Raw genomic sequence first — 17754 nt, 5'->3', positions numbered from 1 at the left:
GTACCACATATAACACTTCTGGGAAAAATCACGGCTACACTATATAGTTAGCACCAGATCCTTGGAGAATACAATTTGGAATAGCTCCGGTGGTCAGCGCTTTCAGCTAAGCTGCATCAGTTTTACCAGCTGAGGTTCTGATCCAGGAAATCTAAATATTGACTGTATTTGTAAATCCCATGGTGGTCTTCCCAGAAAAAGTCAACTGATTACATATAGTTTAAATCTTCCCACTCTAACTTCTGTTCAGTATTGTGTTTGCCTTCATCTTAATTTGCTATGTTCTGGGGCTCTGCACTGTTTTCAGCAGTCGCTGTATTTTTGGGCGGGGGGGGAGCTGCACCTCTGTGTTAAGCAAAATTATTTCTGTCTAGTTTTGTGAAGTTAGTAAGCAAAGTCCAAGAATCCTGGTGTATGAAACATAATCACTGTATGTTAGTGGATTATAATTTCTTTTACGTTTCAAATTTCCTAGTTAGCGTGATTATTTTTAGGGAATTCCTGATTTCTTAAAATCCCATTTGACCTCTATTATGGCTTCTATTTTATGGAAGCTCTGTGTTGCCAAGAAGAAGGGCTAAAAATTTCTGGTAGTGCTGAGTGAAATTATATGTGTGTCAAAATTTTGTTCTTAATCATGTGCTGTGTAAAATATAGAGTGTTGAGAAGACCAACTGTCACCCAGCCTTTTAGGGAGAAGATAGCACACAGACACCACTTATAGTTTGTCTCATGTGCCCTACAAACATAGGTTCTTACACCCACAATGACCTGAGTATATAAACTTCCCAGACACAGCTCTGGGCACTTTTGTACATCTGAAGAATAGCGGGGCCATGACTGTAGAAGGGAAAATGCAGTAGTAGGTTGATGCTTTTTTAGGAACAAAGAAAGAGGAGCACTTCCTTTCCCAGGGCGGGGCGATTATAAGCAAACTTTTAGGGGGAGCACTCAGAGTAACAATCTATCCTGAAATGAGGTTGGAATTGTGCTTCATGATGGTTAGATTCCTCAAGTCATGAAAAAGAGCATCTGAGACCCATTCCCTGAATCTCTTCCTATCTTCCACTTCCAGGCTTTGAATTTTCCAACTAATAGTAAAGTAGCCAAATCACGTATGGGTTAGGCAGGATCAGCGGTTAGGTCTGTACTGTACACCCAAAGCTCTGCTATAAGCTTCTGCTCTTTCTGAGCTCCATTCTACTTTAAGTTGCCACTGACCTTTAAAATAAAGTCTATTTAGATGTTGAAAATGTGACACAAGTTGTATATATTTAGGTGTAACTGAATTATCAGGGTTTCAGTATTTAAGAAAACTTTCACTCCATTTTGTCAGTGAGGAGAAACTCCCAACTTTCCACATGTGACGGAGCCTAAAGCTCCAGTATAGTATCAAAGATGGTATAAAACACAATTCCTCTCTCTGTTCTGGTATCTAGTTGACATTCCAGTAGCTGAGATCATTGGTGTTAATGTTCATGAGGATGGGAAACATTAAGGGAATTTTGGAAAAGTTTGAAGGAAAGTGATAAATGTTCATTAAACAGAAATGCTCTTAATACGCTCACTTAATTTTTCCTGATGGAGCATGTAAAATACATGTACCCTAAAAGCTAATCAACCTCATTGGAATATCAGATATCTCAAACTTGAAACTGACTGTCCGAGTATGTAGATTAAAAGAGAGTCAAGACTACTTAAACATGCTTACAGAAAAGATTTCTGTAGAAATAAAAGCTAAAAATACTACACAGTAATTACAAATTGTTGACATGGTTCTACTAAATTTCACATATAAAGTCTTAAGCTTAAATTCAGTGTCGATATGCATGTAGCTCCTGTACTAGGTCAGTATGCTTTAGAATGACTGTATGGAAGTTTTTTCTGTATTACTTCAGCACAGTTAAGGGGACTTGTCAGAAGCAAGACCGTAAAAGACAGCTCTTCTTGAAAATGGGTAGATGCAACATTTTGGTAAGGGAAAGTACTGACAAAATATATTTATGAAATATCTTAGGCTTCTTAATTAACTTGTGGTAGTAGAAACATGCTGAAGAAATGAGGCTATGGTATTTAAAAAAAAAATTAGATAAAATTGCACAGTCCAGGAGGCCTAATTTCTGTGAGTACATAACATTTACTGAAATAATTTGTAATTAGTAATATTTTCCACTAAATAGCGTATATAATGAAAAACCTTAGTCAAGCTTCACTTAAAATCCTGTTCTTCACTTGCTTAAATATTTTGGTTTAATACTTTATCATCTAAGTCTTTCAATTCAGTGGCCTGCTTTAATTTAGAACAGGGTACTTTTAGTCAGGTGATAAAGTTGAACCTGAAAATATTCTGTTATGCTCTTTGAAGTTTGATACTGCAGAGTAAGATTTTGATTCTGGCAGCTGGACTTTTCCTGCCCACCTCATGCCATCACAAAAACTTTCAGACAACATTTGCTTTTATAGTGCAAGCCCTGTCCCTGTCTAAATACAAATTATTAGATTAATAATGACTAGAAGTCATTCCTGAGGGCATAAGCCCTAATGTAAAGCATCTTGTATTAAAAGGTCTCCTATAATAAAAAGTGCAGTACAGAAAGATACATGTAGAATAGCATGCCTTTTTTCTTTTCAAGCTACCTTGTGAAAAAGATGCTAAGAAAGATGGAAAGGCTGACAGAGGATGGTCCAAGACTCCTCTCCTAAAGCCGTTCTCCATTCTAGCACAGTGTCCATCTAGGACATGGTTTAGCAAGAAGCAAAGCGGGAAGGTATTCACATGTGAGGTTTCTTTGCAGAAGTAGTTCTGTATATTAAACATCCATAGGGAAGATAAGGCTTGGATTCTAGTGATTAAAGATTTTTTTTTTTTTTTAATACGGTTTTATGCTAGAGTATGGCCTGTTTTCACCAAACTAACAGCATCAAGGAGAGAGAAAGCAAGCACCTAATGTGTTGCATATGCAGAAGACCTGCTGGGTAGAAATAGCAGGTGCTAAAACTGATAGGGATGTTTATATCGGATCTGGGGCCTTCCAGGAATATATTTGTTAGGAGTCTGCCAAAGGGTCTATAGGGAACAGTGCAGGGGAAATTAGAACATATTTGAACCTTTTTGAAAATTGGGGTAATGCCGGCTCAATAGCTACCCCAAAGTAAGAAAGAGCATCAAATCACTTACTATTACTTTTGCTGTCCTCTCCCTCTGCTTCTGTCCGAATTCAGGAAATACATCGAATTTTAAACATTTTTTTCCAACTCTAAAAATATCTTTATTACCACACTAGTAAAAATCTGTGGTAGTTTTCAATTTACTAGAAGAAATAAGAAATTGATATATAGGATTGAGAGAAGTAATAGTATGCAGAAGCGTTTGCCCTTGGGAAATAGCTGCTCAGATGGAACACAGCCATTCTGAGTCCCAGAAGTACATTTTCGTGACCTGCACTGTCTGGGTTTCGATCAGAGAGCTCAGGCTGCCAAAGGGTGCCACTCCAGCACTTAAAAGGATTGCACTTAGCCCAGGGTGTGCATATCTGGCAAGTTGACTATATCCAACTGTACATTCACGTCAATGTATTTGTCACGTTACTCTTTCAATTTGTTTTTCTGTTTATCTCCCTTACAACCAGTAACGTTTTAAAATTTTCTTTAAAGAAAAAAAAAGTTCACTGGATTTTAAATGTGTGTTCTTTTACATCTGAAGTATAAAACAACGAGCAGTAAAAATTTTGTTCTATACTTTCACTGCTAATGCACAAATTAAATTGATGGAAGCAGTTCTGTATCTTAATAACTGAGCAGGGTTTATTGTATAATAAATTGGGTCCACTTACATTTCTTGTACCTTTTTGAATCACTAAAAAGTTGTAGAAGTGATGAGGAACATTAAAACAACCTAAAATGCATCATGAATTTTCACCATACCTTACCTGTGAGTTTTTTAAGCCTTGCACGCTCAGTACAGTTAGTGCATAAAATTGGTCTTTAAAGGGAACAATCCTACATTTGCAAAGGACTGAGGTAGGCTAGCTGCCCTTTTCCAGGTCTGCTTTTCCTGTACTTTAAGACAGATAGAATATGATGCACCCCAGTGTCAGCTTAACTCAGAAGGACTCCTTTTGCAAACTGGGGGGTTGTCCACACTAAGGAATGATGCTTGCTTTGGACATCAGGTGCGATATATGTGTATAGTGACACCTCTGATTATCAGTTCTCTCTCTAGGTCTATGTAAACAATAGTACAGAATTTAACTAAACAAAAAACTGCCACTATAAAAACATTAAAGCCGTCAAACTACTAAACAGTTTCTTGTAGTTGTTACCAATAACACCTAATCAGTTACAAAAAATTGAACTGGCTTATTGAACTCCAGCATCTAGTCTTACTTTTCATTCTCACAGTTGCTATGCTGACCACTATGTAACTTTCTCCTTACTTTTAAAATTGATTTATGGACCTGTGAAATGAATTTTACAAAAGCAAAATACAGGGAAAATAGTATCTTCCTATGTGAATTGAAGCAGTATAACAAGGAATGTTTGTGGTAGATGTTTTTTAAATAGGTAACAGTTTGGGTTAAATTTTTTAAAATTAATTTTCTGCCAGTAATTAGTAAAGAGTTGGTAATAAAAAGTAAGATTTCAGAACAGTTTCAATAACATCTGTGGTTCCAAAAATCAAATAGCAGTTACTGTTCTGGGGTCTTTGTGTAAGTAACTAAGCATATTATTCTTACAGATAATTCTGTACTTTGGCATCTGAAGATACAGTCTCTGTGGCTCAGTGTTCCATAACAACAAATGTTCTGAACAGAGATAAAGAAAAGGAGTTTCTCAGCTTGCCACTTTAGAGGCAGTTTTTAAGGAAAAGTGATCTTTTCATTTAGATGAGAGGGCAGTTTAATAACTTCATAGAAATGAATCAAAAGGATTTTCTGTAAAACAGTAGCTAGTCAGTCTGCATTGCTACTGGATGAATCCCTTTTAGGCAAACATCTACCTGTTTCTTTCCATATAATTATCACAAGAGGCGATAATAAAAGAGGTGATAGCAGTAAATACAATGACAAATTATACTACCTATGAAATACAGAGTAGCTCTGTATTTATAATGCTAACTTTATCCCCCTTCATTTTTTAAAATTCATGTCCTTAGCATTACATGCTAGGTAGATCTCATTAGCTTGTGAAATTGCTGCAGATGACAAAATAAAGAGCAAAACTACCAATCTGTACATTCAACTCAGAAGGAAAGGATATGCAGTTTGATCACTACGTTCATTCACACTAAAAGGCAGGTGTTACTATCACTGAGATAGGGCAGAGGCAATGATTAGATACTACTTTTGATCTTAATCAATCCTGTCCCTATAGCATGGATTACAGATTCCTTATTTTCTTTTGTTTTGTTTTTTTTCCCAAAATGTGAACTTCTCAGTAACAAGGTTCACAGATTTCTAAATGATACATTCAAATCTCTTTAATACCTTGGAGGTGAAGTAATAGAACTTGATTTTGTTCTCTTAGGGCTTAACTCCTCAAGGTTCTGTTACCCCTAAGAGAAGTTTGCTCCTGAACTGAATAGTTTTCGATAGGATCTTCAGAGTACTTAATGCTTGACAGAGCTTTCATCGTCTTGCAGAACTAAGTTTTCCAGGTCGTCCTCAGTACAAGCTAGAAGTAGTTCCTTCTAGCTCCTATTTGGTAGACTCTTGCATTAAAGCTGTGCAAGCCAGAAAAACCCAGTTTTTCACCATGCCTAGCAGTGCAGGCTGGAGGAGCTACGTGCAATTTGGAGTAAAACAGCACCCAGGTGTTAAAACTTCACCCAGGTTCTTTATTAATCCTGCACAACACAAAAATAATTGAAGGAAGCTATGTATATGCATATAAAGGAATCAGTTGATGTTAATCCTTAAACATGGTTTCCACTGACCCAAATCCTGTTTGCTTTGACTTTGGAAAGGACAAATCAGGATTTGTGCCGTAGTGAAGTTTTCTGCATTTTGAAATATTAGTGTATTTAGCATTTCTCTTTTTATGTTACCTGGTTTAAAAAAGAATTTTGCAAGAGAAGGTTTATATTAAATTACCCATATCTCTAGTTTATTCTCCTAATATTCTGCAAAAGACTTTTGTATGTATTTGGATGACAGTATATGAGAATATACTATGTCATTTTTTAATAAATAGCAGAAAATTAATTTTCTGATTGCAATCATACTAGACATATAAAAAGCAAAATATTTTACTTTCAATATCCTCCTTTCAGATGCACGAAGTAAACTGCAACTATTTTTTTCAAAAAACTCTTTTTACATATTTTGCAGTAGTGCCCTTCAATATCTATATGAATAGAAATATTGTTTTATTTTTATTAGACTTCATAAATATATTGACATATCTGTAACACTAAACATGAAGCTTCCAATGCAAGAGTTTGTACATAGTCCATATCCAAATGTCACCATTATTTCATTTAAAAGATCCCAGCATGTCTACCTCATGATCCTTATAAACTCTATAGTACTGAAATACGTCAACACTTTTTCTTGCTACATTCATTAAAATTAAGCACCCTTACCCTACCCCATCTGTAAACATCAAGTCAATTGGCAGCTAGCACATTTCCCAGTCAGCAAGCAGTATTGTGAATCTTATCTTCTCTTGCAGAAATCAATTCGTCTTCGTTGCAGCAGATGAAATTTCTTGTAACACCTCTGCAGGTAACAATCATTGATACTTCTTGATGCATCCATCCAGGTCTCAATATCCTTTTTCACATGCTGCATTTAATCGTAAGAGAAAGCATAGGAAAGTCCATAGTATAAATCTTTGGAATAGTTTAATTAATTTATAGCTTGAGCCTATAGGTTCTGCCATATAAAAGACATCAGGTTATTTTGCTGACTTTGGTTTTTTATTTCCGGTTTAAATATCATATGGCCTAGAAAAGTAAGGATATGTTAAACTTTCTAATAAATACTTAACTGTGCAGTACGATCAAGATTGTGACTTTAAAAAAGCCAAAACAAGCAGAACTAATGAAAAGAGTAAAGGCTTAGATGTATGTAGGACATTGTAAGTGCTATAGATTTAACAATTTTCTTTTCAACTCTTTGGGGGCAAATATTGCCCACAAGGGTACTGCAGACCCTAAAGCACTCACAAAGTCTATCCTATGGATAAGATAGTGGGAGAGAGGGTCTGTGTCTTCAGAGGATCGCTCTCTAGTAAGTAAAAACTCTTAGCTGCTTTGCTAATATACTATCATGTTGTAAGCCATGGGTACAGAAGAATGAACAATGTTTTTAAAAGGTAATGGTAATTTATAAATATATTGAATATGTCAAGGGATTTTCTCTCTTTTAAGCAATAGAGTTTGAACAATCTTAGTCTTAATTCAGGTAAGGATGGTATTATGTCACTACATAAGAAATCAAAAGCCAAAATAAATAGTAACAGTGCCGGGACATATTCTGCCAATAATGTTATGCAAAAAATCTACTGAGTTCATAGAAGCTGCTTGTACTGCAGGATGAAAGGATATATAGTGTGACACAAAACGTTGGTATTAAAAGTGTTTATTTATAGAGTTTTACATTAGCAGAAATAAATGAAAGGTGAAGTTTTCTGTTTATGCCATAGTGACCTACATAGAAACAAATAACAACATTTCTTTATGAAAAACAAGATCATAGCTAAAGCCAAAATATGCTAAAATTGTAATAATCTGTACACTAGCCATACCATTTTTGGTGGTAATCTGAAAAGTTCTTCTGTAACAAAACCTGATTTAAAACAGATTTTTCAAAGTTCTAAATCATTAAGAGAATACATTTTGAGAAGTCAACATTTGACACTTTCTTGATCTCACTAGACTTGAATTTTGACTTTCTTTATTTCACTTGTGCTTCCTGCTCAGCTCCAGATTAGAATGAGCTGTAGTAGGGAGGCTACTGATTTATAAATCTAGGCCTTGCTAAGTAAGCAGAAATATAATTATTTTAGCAATTTTTTAACTTGGAATTCTTGAGATAGACATGCGGTCTTTAATACTTTTCTTGCCCTGAAAACAATTTCCTGTTTTGCAGAGTGAACCCTTCTAAGCAATAATTATTTCTCTAATAAAGACATTTTTTTCCCCTCAGTTCAGGCACAATTTAAGTGTCCAAGACTATATTATACATATTCCGTATATCACTACTTTGGAATTCCAGAGAAAAATATAGTGCTCTTGTTTATCAGTAAATTCAGTAAACCTTACCCAGAAGGAAATAGATGCATTAAAACTTTTCAGTTTACCAGTTGATTACCTCTGTTGAACTGATTCAACAATAAGGTATTTTTGTTAGGTATGGTTTTGACCATATGATAAACATATCCATCACAGGTGACTGTAGGCGCCTTTTTTTGTAATATGATCTGAAGGAGAAAGCTAATGAAAGCCTGTATCTTCTGTTTCTTACGTACCTAAATTTTGGTCATGGAATTTAAAGGACTTTTGGCTTTACAAAAAAATAATTCTCTGGCCCATATTCTTGTGGTACAAGTTGCCAAAGTTGCATTTGGTCTTTCAAATCTGTAAGTTGACTTTCAGCTAATTTATTATCTGACGTTTTGTGTTTTAATACATGGAGCCTATATAGAGATACATAAACTTTTAGAACCAAAGCTAACCTTCCTGTGGTTTTTCAGATGCATGCAAAGCACCTACAGTACAATTTTATAGTGCTTTTTTTAGAGCTCCTAAACTCCATTACAGTAATTCAACTGTGTTTGTAAAATTGATATAAAGTGAAGATACTGCTAAATATGCTCAATGTTTGAAATGTGAGTATATGTATGTTTGTATTGTTTCCTTGTAAAGAATGTGTGTGTTTGTAGATTTCAAATAATAATATAACAAGTAAACTTTTGGTTCAAATTTTATCATCAAATGGAAACGGGAGGTCTCGGGTGATTCTGCTGGTAATATTCACTCTTCTCTTCCTAATACTTTATCATTCCTGCCAGAGGATACTTAGTCCTCAGCCACATGACATCTTTTCTGATTTAGGAATAAAGTAATCTTGAATAAATAAATGTGTTAATGAATGGGTAGTGTGTCCATTTCTATGTATGTATGCATATCTGGTTTTGCATGCACATTATATAAAGAAAACATATTCAAGTATCTGACAGAGGGATCCTTCCATGGGAAATTTAAAAATATTTCACTCTTGATTGCATCCAGTGCATTCTGAGGCTAAAAATAATTACTCTTCAGAAGAGAAGTTCTGTGCTTCTGGGATAGATCGTCTCTGGCAGGAATGATTAAAGAGTCTGCAAACAGACCTGAACTAGAACAGAGGTAGGGAAACTGTTGGAAACCTCCTATCAGTTTGATGATGGAATTTTAACAAGGATCTCTGAAGACCTTCCTCTAGAAAACCTCTGACAATGGGTACATTAGGGGAGAATTAATCCTGAGGTTCCTGGCTGACGGGGACAATGGGCATCTTGCCCTATCAGGCTCCTAATAAACCAGAATGAGACCCAGAATAAACCCATGGTTTATTTACATGTTGGTTACAGAACATTGTTCATTTTGATCTTTAGCATTTTTCATTAATTTCTCAAATCAGCGCTCAATAAATTTTTTTATTTTAGGTTTTGTAAGATCAAAATTCATAGTTTGTAAAGGAAAAAATATTTTGTAGTGTCTTTTCCAAGTGCATTCTAGAATGGACCTGAATGTTATGTTTTATGATTTTTGCATAAACATGGGACAGGATCGTTATTCTGTATTTATATCACTCTTTCTTTCTTCCTCCAATTTTTAACTGTTATCCAACTTCCATCTACAAACAAAAAAAATCCAGTGCGGTTGCATGCCTGGTATTATTTTTCTTCCAAGTGTATATGCAGTTTATGATTTTGAAATAACAGAGAGAGAAGCAAGTGTATCTATAAACCTAAATTTGGAATGAAGTATGGTGGAAGTGGATATAACTTCTGTCCAGTTGTGACTGTATTTATTTCCATATTTGAGCAGAATCAGCCCCAGGAGGCGGGACTGCGTGTGTGTGTGTGTGTGTGTGTGCGCAAAAGAAATGCATGATAAAGCGTTAGAAGCTGACAGTCTTAGATTAAGTTATTGACCTCCATTTGGAGAAAGATACAGTCTCCAAAACAGATGAAACATTCTGAAAGGTTTAATTTTATAACTCTAGGAAAAATGTTTCATAAAAGCAGGCAGCTTAAGGAAGCAAACATTGGAGTTTGTACTATTGAAATGGTTTGAACAGAATATTGGCAATTTTTAACCAATGCAATTGCTCAAGTCATTGCAATTTTCCTGTATGCTATCATTAACCTGTCAACAGTAACACTACCACAAATTTAATTCATGAAACAATAGCAAATATGGAGATACTTATTTAAAAGCAAATTAATATTTAACAAAGTGCTTAGAATGGTTAAGGTGCCTGTTGTGGTGTACCTCTGCTACAGCACATAAATAATTGTAGCTGGTCAAAATTTTTCCATATGTGCTTGCATACTTCTCATTAACTTATTCACACGTCTGGTAGGAGACATTGATCAGATTATACTCTTTCAAAGGAATTTCCGAGAAGTACATATAATCCAAACTGCTTTGGAAAAATGCAGTTTCAGAGATACTTCCTTCAGCCTTTTTGAATTACTGTGTAAAGACATATGTTCAGTTGCGAGAGGTTCTTTCCTTTTAGTATTGCTGCCTATGGGTTTGACTTCATTTCATGAAGCAACTTGATTGGGAAAATAAGCATTTTCTATGAGGTGCTTTTATTATTATGTTATGCTCTTCCACTAATCAGATAAAATAAAAAATGAAGATGAAGGAGCATCTGTAAGGTCTTTGTGCTAGTATTTATTTAAGGCTGTACTGCTTTTCCCTGTGAAAAATAGCAGATACTGAAGTTTTTGCTCTGGAAAGACTAGGAAATGTTGTACTAATGCACATTATTAAACTTCTTCTATAAATTCAAGTGTCCTTGATGTTGGCAGTTTAAACTTGCGTTTACTGCTGCTGTAAATAGTTGCTTATATGGAATTCCATTTGTTACAGCTTTTACTGCTCTTGGTAGTTGTGCGGTAAAGATGTTCAGCTATTGGATCAGTTGATAAAAATCAGTAAACGCGTTGATTATCCTCTGTTCTTCTTTCATGAAGTTTGATTAATTCCTTTTTCTCACCTAGTGAAAACACTGGCAGCCCTTTTTGGCATCTTTGTCATTATCTCTTTGACAGCTTGCCTTCCCGGTGCTTACAGTTCTAGGTCAGTTCGCATGGCTAGTCAAATGTGACAACATGACAAGATTAAGGAAAGCTGAGGTTCTGTGATTTGTAAATGGAGGATTTGCAATGTGAAGCTCCTTTGATAACAGAAATAGTGAATAATCTGTGTTTGCCCTCAACAAGTGCGTATAAGCATGCGTGCATCTTCTGTACTGGTTTTTTTTTGAATGAAGCAACCAGATTTTTTTTCTCTGATAGACTGAAAATCGGACACATGAAAGGTGGTTTGCGTGTGTGCATGTATGTATGGTTATATACAAGTACCTTAAATAAGCAAGGATTCAGTTTTAGTATCTTGAGATTATCATATTACATTTAAAATATTAAACAAAAAGGAATATTATTGCATACTACAGAACTTTACACTCAAGCACAAAAGACTGCTTTAAAATTTAATAAACAAGTACCTGGTATATTAATTATTCAACTAGATAAGAATTTATTCAAGATTTATTGCCCCAAAATATAACAGCAATAGTAATAGGGAAATGCTTTACAGATCAAAGAAATACTTGGTTTTCATTGTAATACAGCTGGTTCTAAGTGTCACTTGATGGCCGCCTCAGTTTCCCCAGTGGCTTTTTTTAATGAAGTTTATATAAAGTCTAACTTTCTCCGACAGAGATTATACAGAAAGGTGTTGTTGGTAGCATAGAATTATGTTAGATTTTTAACTCGGCATCAAGTGAAATCCCCACATTTGTGTAAATCCAGACAGCGAGACTGAAACTTAAGAGAAAGCTTTTAAACTGAGCTCTGTCCCTGGGATTGTCCCATAGCAGTTATTCAGCGTCAGCTCAGGAGGGAAGTCACCTGTGCTGGTCTTTGTTGCGCTTCTATATTTCTGCAAATTAACCAATATCAACCATATTTATTTAAATGTTTACCAAGGGGGCAGCTCAACTTTGGATGGCTGTAAACAGCTTACAAACCTCAAAAGAAGTTACATGTTGGCATACAGAAACGAAAATTAAAATCAGATCTGAGCATCAATGACCAAAATTTCTGCAAAACATGCCCATCAATTAGCAAGAAAAATTTACTGGCCAAATTCAGATGTGACATAAATAAGTAAACAGTCAAGAATTTGAAATTCGTCTCTGCATATAGAAAATTCTGAATGGGCTTCTTAAGGTTCTTCTTGCTCCAACCTGCAGGAAAAAGTAGAGATCGCTTTTAATATTTCATCAATGACGTCTTTATGAAGATTCCTTCATGGAAATCTTTTATTATTGCCCTGTCTCTCATGGCTTTCAAGGTATACAGGAGTTCAGCACTGCAGTATACCTTGAAGTTTCACTGTTCCATTGTGCCGTCTGTCTCTACTACATCTTCCCAATTCTTTTTCTGAGCCACATCACAAATCTGTAAAGCATTATCAGTAGTGGAAGAGGAAAATGATATGCAACAAAATATTTTATGGGTCCCTCCTTGTAGAATGATCTTAGTGTTTGATATTGTGCATTTAAAACTTTGCGTAGAGGGTTTTAGCATTCTTAACCTTTACAATCAAGGAAAATGACTAGAAACTGTTTTTATCAGCAGATTTCAATCATTTTCCTTGATCTTAAATAAAAACTTAGGATAGACATCTTTCCTCGTTGCCTTCTGAGATATATGGAGAGACTTGTTGCTCATTCAGGTGACTGAAATGCTTGAAGTTGCTTGGTATTAACATCCAAAATGAAATAAATCGATTGGTTGCACATGCTTTGAACACCATAAGCAAATACCATCCTACTGTAGTAAAGAATTTTAAGTTAAAGGACTACCACTGCTGCACAGCGTTGCCCCACTGAGGTTAAGATACTGCTCAGCAATGTGGTGTGTAACTGGTGTGCGTACGAAGGACCTCTGCTGCTCGTGTCGTCTGTCTTGGTATCATCCTAGTTACGTGACCAAGAGAAAGAGCGGGATGTTAGTTACTGGAATCGCTTAGCTGGATAAGGCCAGGTAACCCTTGCCGTCCTTGTATTCCTTCCAATTCTTTACTAAAATCTTTACATCTTTGTCTAAAATTTTATTGCAATTCTGCACTAAGATCTGACAGAGGAAAGATGTGGATTGCCCTTTCCGTGCCACCTGCCAACAGCAAGAGGCACATCCTGCAGTAGCGCCCGTTTCCTGGGTGAACAAGCAGGGCAGGAACACCAAACCACTCGGCACCATACTCCACCTTCTCGTACCTAGCCAAGGCTCACTCGTTCAGTTGCCTTTTTGTGAAATTTAGTAATAATTGTCAGTACAAGAATTTCAGTGATTTAAGGTTATTCTGGTTGAAGATTCAACGCATATAGGTCTGAAGAAGCAGCAATTTTGTTACTTGATTGTTCAATTATAATCAAAGCTAGTAAAGAATGGATAATATTGTGGAAAAGTTAGAAATATGAGCTTTCCAGTGATACATACGCTTTGCTTGTAATATGGCAAGTAATGGGAGATTACTTCAGAGTTAGATCTAGCTGAGGTAGTACCAGATTTTTAACTTCTCTTTTTATATTCCTTAAACAGATTCGTCATTTTCCATAGTCCTTCCAGCAATATCTAGACTTTAAAAAATGGGGGGAAACTATAGTGCTCAGAAAGATATGTGCATCAAATTTCTAACAAATAAAATCATGCTTAAAGTTCTCTTTCTACAGTTATCAAATCACTTGTGGAAAATGTGTTAACTTGTTTCATATTCTATTCTGTGAATTTTTACTTATTAATGTTGTTATTAAACCCTATAGTATGTATATTATTGAGGAGCTTTCAAACGTCTCCAGTATCAGAGCTCCACTGTCTGTCCTAGATGTCTGTGGAAATACAGCCATAGTACCAAAGAACTTAAAAACCTAAAACGGGAATTATAATTAGAGGCACATATTTTCCCTATTTTTAGAGACTTCAGCAATACCTGCTACTGATGATTAAAGGGAAAGATTCCATTTCAAAGGTCCTACTAAAATAAATCTCTCAACCAATTACCATTTTTAATTCTCTTTTTTTTTTTTTTATTTGTGCAGTGGACAACAAATTGTCCTTTTATGTAGTATTTTAGCAATTTTAAACCCTTTACTGAAAATGATTGAAGAAATTGACATAGCATGAGTAAAGAACATACCATACACTGACCTTTTGGTGAATAGATTACAGCTGTATTTACAGATGTTTGCATCGCTACACTGATTTTTTTTCTTAGTTATTTCCCAGTAAGGTGTAAGTCCAGCTACTTAAGAACCAGTGCCAGTATGGTAACAAAATGCTAGCAAACATTATTTTTTTCCTGAATACTTGTTCCAGATATACTGGAAAATAGTGGAACTTACCTTGTTCTAATTAGTGATGCATCAAAATTGTTCATCAGATGTTTTCTTAGACAAGAATTTGTAAGTGCACATATTGGTTTTGATACATTGATTTAACATTCTGTAAAATACACAGATAATTGCACCGACTACTAATTTATTCAAAATACTTTGCCATTTGCATGTCCTAAATTTTAGTAAATTGTTTACCTAGAATGATTATTTCCAGTGTAAATTATCACAAAGCATTTAAATGCCACTAATTTTAATGAGAAATAAGCATGCTGGCACAATAGTGAATAAATGAACCAATGACTATGTGACTGAACTAGCTTACTGATTTTCCGTGTGACAATATAGTTTAAATCCTTCTTACTATTTTCAGCATGGAAATCAGAATCTATTCTGCTAACCTTCTGAGCTTCTAAATCTGGTGTCATGCAAGGGCGTGTTTAAAAATTAGCATTTAAAAAGAAACCCACTTGCTTTAAGTTTAAGCTGACACTGTTCCTTTCCTCTGTGGAAATGAAATTTATTAATCATAATAAAACCATCATATTCTGAAGGTAGAGGTCACCCTGAGGAGAAAAAAAAGTCTATTCATCACAGAGGAATTTCAATGCATTTTTTTCCCAGATAATACCTGAGCATGTATTCTCTCCCCTTTGGAAATATATTCTTCCATACTTGTGCTTACATATGTCAGGTGTGTTTAGGAGGGTGCAAGAATGAGAATTTTGCAATTAATTTCATATACTTTACTTTCTTTTACAGAAGATTTGGAAGAATGCTTTTTACCTTTTATTTTATTTTATGTTTACATTGCACACATTTGTTCAAGTGGAATTTCAATATCCTGTAAAAGAAAAGGAAGAAGTGTTTCTTAGTTTAACAAGAATATAATCATTGTCAACTCTGAAATATCATTTTTATGTTAATATCACAGTACAAACTTCAGCATTATCATAATATAAATGTAAAACATTCTTTTTAAGGAGCAAGGATTAACGTAGGTCACAGTTTTCACATTAGGATTACTTCACAAGTCTTTCGTTTTAAGGAAGAAACATGGTTTACACAGTAGGATGAAAAAAAGTAGTGTAAAGCACTGGCAATAAGTAATTACTACTTTGGCAAAAGAGCAATAAAAATGTACTCAGAAGTATATACTGGGTTGAAACAGTCATTTTTTCTTTCTTTTGAAATTGCTTAACGTGTTTGTTTATCCATATTTTCCTCTTAGTTGTCCAGGTTTCTGTAAAATATTGATGTAATACTATTAGCAACATGTTTTATTACATCAGTGTTGTAAACTTGCTCGTTACTTCAGTAGTTGGCTTAAACAGACTAATAATTTAATAAAGCCTGAGCACCATGTATTTGGGCTTGTTCCTTCCTTACAAGTGGCCCTTGCGTTTAGGCCACTTAACCCCCTGCCATGGGTGGCCCATTGGACTTCCAGTCTTGTGGGGCACTGTGACGTAGCCAAGGATGCTGCAGGAACGGGATGCAGCGTGGAGTCAAAATGCAGCCCTACAGCAGGGAAGGGATCAGAGCAGTGGGAAAAAAAGCTCACAGAGTAAGTCCCAGTGTAGTTAATTCTTTACACTAGACCAAAACTAATGTAATTCTTACAGATCTAAATTAACAGTCCTTGCTCAGTACTGCAGTAATACCAGTTAATCAGAAAAAAAAAAAAAAAATTGAAAATATACCGATTCCCATTGCTTTAAAAATAATAGTCATGACATTAAAACCTGTATAATAACAGTACATGCAATTCCTCCTCCATGTTACTGGGGATATGAGGGAAATTTATAGTGCTGGAAACAAGTCTAGCTTTAAATTAATTGTTTTCCCTTTCTAGATGTTTTCTTACTGTTTGAATGAGATTTGGCTTGAGAGAATTAAAATTATAATGATGTTTAAAATGGATTCTCAGACTTTAAAAATGGGCATACAGAGGAAAATAAGGTGTCGTCTTCACTTCAATGTAGATGAACAAGACATACAAGATTCTGTTATGGCTACTATCAAAGCTAAGTATTTTAAATCTCTAAATATTATCATGTTTGCATCCTAATGCGGAGGGTTACTGAGGCTGAGGTTTATGGAAGTTCTTCCAACCAAAGAGGCTCCAGAGTACGGGGTCAGTGTCAAACACGCTCGAAGAACTCTTATGCCCCCTTTCCAACTCAAAGGATCACCAAGTGTCATTTACCCAACATAGGCTGATGTGAGCTATTTCTCCTTCAATTTTTTTCAGTGGAAACTGCCTGGTTTCTTTGTTGTTAACTGCCTTGAGTAATTTCTAAAGACAGATATTCATGGATACCAAGTATTTAAATGAAATTGATATATAAATTTAATCCTTCACTGATCAATATATTGGATGCAAAAGAGTAATTAATATGTTTTATACAAGTCTTTTACACATATTTTCCTGACTTTAAGACCATGAGATAGAAGGCGATTGCCCAGTTGACAGAAGTGCTGCTTCCCCTGAATATTCATGTATATCTTCAATAGCTATGAGGACTTCTCTGCCCAAATCTAAAGTAAACATAGGTGTGGGGTAAGAAATAGAGCCCACATTCATGAACTTGTGGTACTTTAATAGCTTTAACAGATTAACTCCTTTTTAATGTATTATCCTTTAATAGAAAGTTGAATTTACTGAGTAAACAAGACAGTACAACTGAAGGCATTCAGTTACTGTGGTTGTACTTTGTAGTGAAACATCCAGATTTTGCTATAGAATACTTTATAGGAACATAGGTACACTTTACATTTGCTCAAAATGCCAGACTCTGTTGCTGGAAAAAAAAATGGCTTATTCACAATACCGAATATTAACCAATGTACACTTTGACGTTTGTACTTACTGAACTTTTTTCTACTTTTTTTTCATCAAGATGTGGGGTTATATATCCTTGGAAAAGGAAAAGCATGTAAATTCTGCAAATCTGTGACCCTAGGCTTGGGCAGGGAGTAAGAGACATTTATGTAAAGTCTCTGCCTTTTCAGTGCTGAACCCTTTTGGTTTGAGATAGCACAGTTGTCCCAGGAGGCGGTTTACTGGGATTTCCAAATGCAATGAATCCCTCATGCTCTTGAAAATGGTGGCTCAGTGAAATGGAGA

General features: G+C 35.2%; 1 protein-coding gene across 5 annotated transcripts in view; it reads left to right on the top strand.

Annotated features, from left to right (window-relative positions):
- Positions 1-17754, top strand: part of RBFOX1 (RNA binding fox-1 homolog 1) — a 270326-nt gene that overhangs the window by 249524 nt on the left and 3048 nt on the right. For 2 of the 5 annotated variants that reach the window (XM_075515196.1, XM_075515195.1), the window contains one exon: positions 6673-6725. The exons of the other annotated variants lie outside the window; for them this stretch is intronic. In XM_075515196.1, coding sequence (XP_075371311.1) covers positions 6673-6725 — 53 coding nt within the window. The remainder of the gene's footprint in view (positions 1-6672; positions 6726-17754) is intronic. 5 annotated transcript variants of the gene reach the window in all.

The sequence above is a fragment of the Mycteria americana genome, chromosome 12 (assembly GCF_035582795.1).
Source record: "Mycteria americana isolate JAX WOST 10 ecotype Jacksonville Zoo and Gardens chromosome 12, USCA_MyAme_1.0, whole genome shotgun sequence".
Taxonomy (NCBI): Eukaryota; Metazoa; Chordata; class Aves; order Ciconiiformes; family Ciconiidae; genus Mycteria; species Mycteria americana.
Note: the sequence above shows the minus strand (reverse complement) of the source record. Positions and strands in the feature narration are given on the sequence as shown.